This window comes from Heloderma suspectum, chromosome 4, assembly GCF_057233095.1.
Source record: "Heloderma suspectum isolate Gila_16-S chromosome 4, 16-S_ref, whole genome shotgun sequence".
Classification (NCBI taxonomy): Eukaryota; Metazoa; Chordata; class Lepidosauria; order Squamata; family Helodermatidae; genus Heloderma; species Heloderma suspectum.
In genome coordinates, this window is record NC_139461.1 from 276,414,851 (window position 1) to 276,419,826 (window position 4,976).

General features: G+C 46.8%; 1 protein-coding gene across 1 annotated transcript; it reads right to left on the reverse strand.

The window, feature by feature from the left end:
* Positions 1-303: 303 nt before the first annotated feature.
* Positions 304-4,296, reverse strand: SLC32A1 (solute carrier family 32 member 1). Its single transcript, XM_084848374.1, has 2 exons — positions 3,913-4,296; positions 304-1,491 (listed from the first exon to the last, which is right to left on the reverse strand). Exons 1-2 carry the CDS (start codon positions 4,294-4,296, stop codon positions 304-306), a joined length of 1,572 nt encoding a protein of 523 aa, XP_084704500.1.
* Positions 4,297-4,976: the final 680 nt, after the last annotated feature.

Here is a 4,976-nt window from a genome sequence, read left to right on the forward strand (position 1 = left end):
ATATAAAGATTGAGATAATTGAATGAACAGGACAGGGAAATATTTCAAATATTTTCTCTCTGCTAATATCTAAATAATACAAAATATATTTATTTCTCAGGCTTAGTTTATTTAAAAAGTCTGCAGGATAAGTATTTGATCTGGAAACTTTGCTTAAGGTTCTGTGATAGAATCTGTTGGGTGTACTTAATGAAAAGAACAACATTTCTCTTCATGGGAATGCATCATTTGGCTATGTGGATGCTCTGTGTGATCCTTTCTTTCTCGTACTCACCTTTTAATGCAACCAGCTCAACCCCTCCTTTAGTCTTCTGAATTGGTTCTAAAAGCTTCAATTAGACCTTCTAAAGAGTGGATGAACCCAGACACACTACATATGCCACCTATTACAAAAATGGCCACATCAAAGAAGACATGGTGCCACAAGAGCTTCCTCCACAAGAGCTTGAGGTGGAAGAGGCTGGGAAGGAGGAAACAGAGGCCTGCGCCTGTGAGGCTCCCTGTGAGGCCCATCAGGAGGGCAAAATGTGGGACATAAATGGCCATCAACAAGGTGAACACAACAAGAGCACACCTGAGGGTAAGCCCCCAGGCTTTCAGCCTCCCATCACCCCCATAGCAATTAGGGAAGAAGGCCCTGTTTCCATCTTGGAAGAGGGATCTCTCCAGGACTTCCACGGCTGCAAAGAAGGGCAACGGATAGGAGAGCAAGGCCTTGGCCACCAAGAAAAGGTTAACAACGGCCCTAATGGTGGATGGCAAGTTGTCTGTGATTACTTCTTTTGTGTCATCAGCCCAAGTCAGATAGGCTACCAAGGCAAAGAGTCCTTTCAGGATGCAAGCAGCTATGTGAGTCCAGTTCATCATGCAGTGGAACTCCTTGGGGTTCTGCATGTTCCCTTCTAAGGAAGGCAGAAAGATCTGGGAGGTGTAGCTGAAGACGATGATGCCAATGGAGATGGGGAACTTCTTCACGTCAATGTAAAACTTGACTTTGTCCCATGCCCAGTCACGGGCTCTGGAGAGGCAGTAGGCAATCACCAAAATGTTGATCACAAAATGGGCCAAGGTGCAGAGCAAGCTGAACTTGGAGACTGCCTTGAGGTTCTTCAAGAAAGCACAAGGAAGGAGCACAGCTGTGGCAATGATGGACCATGATTTCTGGGAGACCGGCAAGCTTGGGAAGCTGTTATACATCAGGTTGCCACTGACCACCACATAGAGGATGCAGGTCATGACCAGCTCTATGATCTGAGCCACATTCACAATCCTTCCCCCAAGCGTAGGAAACCTGGGAGTGCAGCAGGCATTAGCAATGTCCACATAGGAGTCTCTCACCCTGACTATCTCCCCATCTTCATTCTCTTCATAGAGACAGGCAATAAGGATTTTCCCAGTATAGCAGCAAACCACAGCTGCAAAAATAATTAAAAAGAGTCCTAGGTATCCACCATGAAGAATAGCATAGGGCAGGCCAAGGACAAACATCCCCTAGAAAGAAACAAAATGGAGACTGTATTGCCCGTTTTTATTTTGCAGTTGACATGCACAAAAGCAGACAGCAGAAACCTGTTTTTTCTGTGCCATGGAATCAAACAAAAACAAGCCTTTTAGAAGCAGGCCTCAGGAAGAAATGTCATACTTCATTTTCCAGCATAGAATAACTCTTAAAGAACAGGCAGTCATATGCATCCATGAAATCCTTATGCAACCACAAAAATTTATTTTTAGCTAGAGCCCTGCCATTTAAAGAATGAAGTTGCTCAAAAGAAAAAGAAAAGGCTGAATGCTGTTTGTAAATATCTCACTTCAAAGCTAGAAAACTGTTAAGTAATCCATAATGTCTTGTTATAAATGTCAGTCACCATCATCATCAAGGCTACAATCCTAAAGACACTTATAAGACAGTAAGTCCCATTGAACACAGTGGGACTAACATCCAGGTAAACACGCCTAGGATTGCACTGCATCTCTTTTAACTGCAATGTGACCCTTTCCTGTTTGTTTGTTTTTTAAAAAAACAAAAACAGTGAACCAATCAGCTCAAAATTAATTCTGGATTTGAAAAAAAGGGAGGGATATGTTAGAATCACCAAGAAAGACAAATATCCTTATTACCACCCTTTCTCATTCCATATCCCTTTTGTATCTTATTTTGTTAAGATAGTAAGTCATTGATAGGACCTACTTTAAAAAGAAGTAATACAGCACCTGGTGCAATATCAGGAACAATAATAAAGTCTGGATCTTTCAAATTGCTATAAATTATCACCAGAGAGATAGTCTCTTCCTTTCCCCTCTGCCCCAAAGTATCTCCAGTTCTGCAAAGAAACATAGGTTAATTCATTATTCTACTAAATGTATATGTTTGGGTTTGGGGTATAAGACATTCTAAATGTAAACACTGAGGTTTGGGGTGTATAGGACATTCCTGTTAGGTTCCTTATCTGAGGGACAAACCAGTTCAGTAAGAACTTAAATTGGGCTGGATCGTTTTATAGATCATGTACAGTGCAATCCTATAGAAGATGTTTACTCTGAAATAAGTCCAATTGAGTTCAGTGGGGCTTATTCCCAGGTAAGTATGTATAGGATTTCAACCCTAGTAAACCCCTACAGAGGACATTTTTACCCAGGCTTAGATAAGTATAGGATTAATCTAAGACTCTTATAGGTCCCTCCTTATTGGTGGGGGGAAAAAACCCTTCTTGGTGAAAATAAGGAAGCGTTTTTTTTAAAAAAATCAGCTTGGATTTTATCTGAGCTGGCAATAATTTGGAGATTAAAATATTTAAAAATATAAGGAGAGGTTGTTGGGCAAGTTTGCATCCAGCCCCTTCAACAACAAATGAAAAATCGATCACAAATACGGAAATACAACTTATCTTCATAGGAATGCATCTCCTGATCAATATTACCTTTTCTTCTCAGATATGAAGCATATCCAATTGAAATAGAAAAGCACCAAGCCATTCATAAATATAATTTCGTTATGTTGCATTTTGATTGTTTGTAAAAGGAGTTCTTATCTTTATGCACCTGCACTTTTGCTAATAATAATAATAATAATAATAATAATATAGTATTTTTAATGCAACATGATGGTTCATTAAGGTTTTGAAGATTAAAACCAGTAAGTGCCATTTTATCTGCAATACAAGTCACATTCCACATACATTTAACTGAATAACGAAAAAGGACTGTGAAATGCCTAGGGGAGAGACCAGGCTGTGGTATTTGGACCTTATGTTGCCTTGGTCATATTGACGTCCAGAACGGTGACAGAAGCGGTTCGATGCACCATAAAAGCGAATTCACGAGGAAAGACAGATGAAGTGTAGGGGGTTAGGTAATTCGGTTCTAGGATGTGTATCTAAGATCGCAGTCTTTTATGATCCGAAAGCATGTCTGGGTTTGGATTTCTGACCATCGCCATGAGCTTGGACAGAATTGGGGGAAGGGGCGGGGAAGGAGACAACCTCTTCCCTCTAAATAAATAACCTCTACACCAACCAGCCAACCAGCCAACCTTTGGCCATCCTTTCAATCCCACTGACTGGAAGTAAAAGAAGACCGGCTGTGGAGCGCTGATTTGCGGAAAGTGAAGCGCGGCGTGGACCCGCCCAGCAGCGGACAGCCGCCCGCGCGTGGCCCGTTCTTCAGGCACACGTTGAGGGCGGCGGTCCCTGCCGCCTCTGGGGCTCCACAGGGCACACTCGAGGTGAAGGGGAGCAGAATCCGCTACGAAATCCTCTGCCGGGTAAAGGCAGCCATCCCTGTCGTGCTCTGCGGGGGGAGGGGGAGAGGGCATGCTGGCTCCATGGAAAGCCAATGGCAACGCTCTGACATCGCTTCCAAGGGAGCCAGGATTCCGCCCCGCCGAACCGAGCAACACGGAGCCTGGACGGTTACCTGGATGGCGTTGGTGACATTCCAGCCGGCTTCCCAGGCCGTGATCCTGGGCTTTCCTTGGCCGGACAACTCGGAGCACACGCCTTCGTCCTTGGAGGAGGACGGGGCCAGGGGACCCGGCCCAGTGCCGTCCCTCTGGTAGTGGATGTCCCCTTCCAAGGGCGCCTCCCCTCCTTCCTCGCCGCCCTCGGATTTCAAGATGTCCATCTGCAGCCCCTGCCGGTGTTCGTAGTCCAGGTCATCGCAGTGGACGAACCCCACCGCCTCTTCGTCCGTGGCCGCCTGGAAGCCCATGCGGGCAAACATGCCGCTGACTTTCGCCTGGGACTTGTTGGACACCGAGGTGGCCACATTGGAGATCTTGCTGCGGATGAGCGTCGCCATGATGCTCCCTGGCTTGTGTCTGGATGCGGGCAGGGAGCGGGGGGTGGCCAAGAAAGACCGCGCGCTCCAAAAATTAAAGGAACAACAACTATATATTTAAAAGCAACAAGGCGTTGGGTGGAATTCTGCTGTCCCGGGGGCGATTTGCGCTCCTCTCCTGCCGACGGTGGTTGGCAGCGAACCTACAAGGGCGCTATCTCCACTCTCTGTTGGAACTGGACCTTCTCCTCTGCAGTGTCCCTTGGACCATGACACCGCTCAGAGGGTCCCCCTTGGCACCTCCATGTGAAGCCTTCGCCTTCTTCCTGGCGCATAGGGTCCGGAGAGGGCGCACAGCAAGTGTCAGGAAATGGCGGTGCTTGGATGCCCAGCTTGGGTTCCCAAGGCTTCTTGCCTTTCTCTTCCCCGACGTCCTTCCTCCTCTTCTTCTTCCGAAGCGGCAGAGACGCGGGTGGGTTGTCTCTCCAGCTTCAGCGGTGCCAGTGCAATGCAGACGAGCCTAGGGAGAGGGGAGGGGGCAGAGGGGGGGCAGAGGGATGTGCGATGATCACCAGACTGCCAACGCAAGCCTTTCGCCGTGCACAACACGTCTCCATCCCCACGCGTCCATCTATCAAAAGGAAGGGGAGGGCAAGCGGCGACGAAGGGGGTGGGGGCGAGGGAAGGTTTGCTGCATTTCT

Excerpts from the sequence above, each read along its gene's own strand:
- SLC32A1 (XM_084848374.1), bottom strand. The coding sequence starts at position 4,296 with ATGGCGACGCTCATCCGCAGCAAGATCTCCAATGTGGCCACCTCGGTG. Across the intron at positions 1,492-3,912 it reads ATGTCACCAACGCCATCCAG|GGGATGTTTGTCCTTGGCCT; the intron begins GTAACCGTCCAG and ends GTTTCTTTCTAG.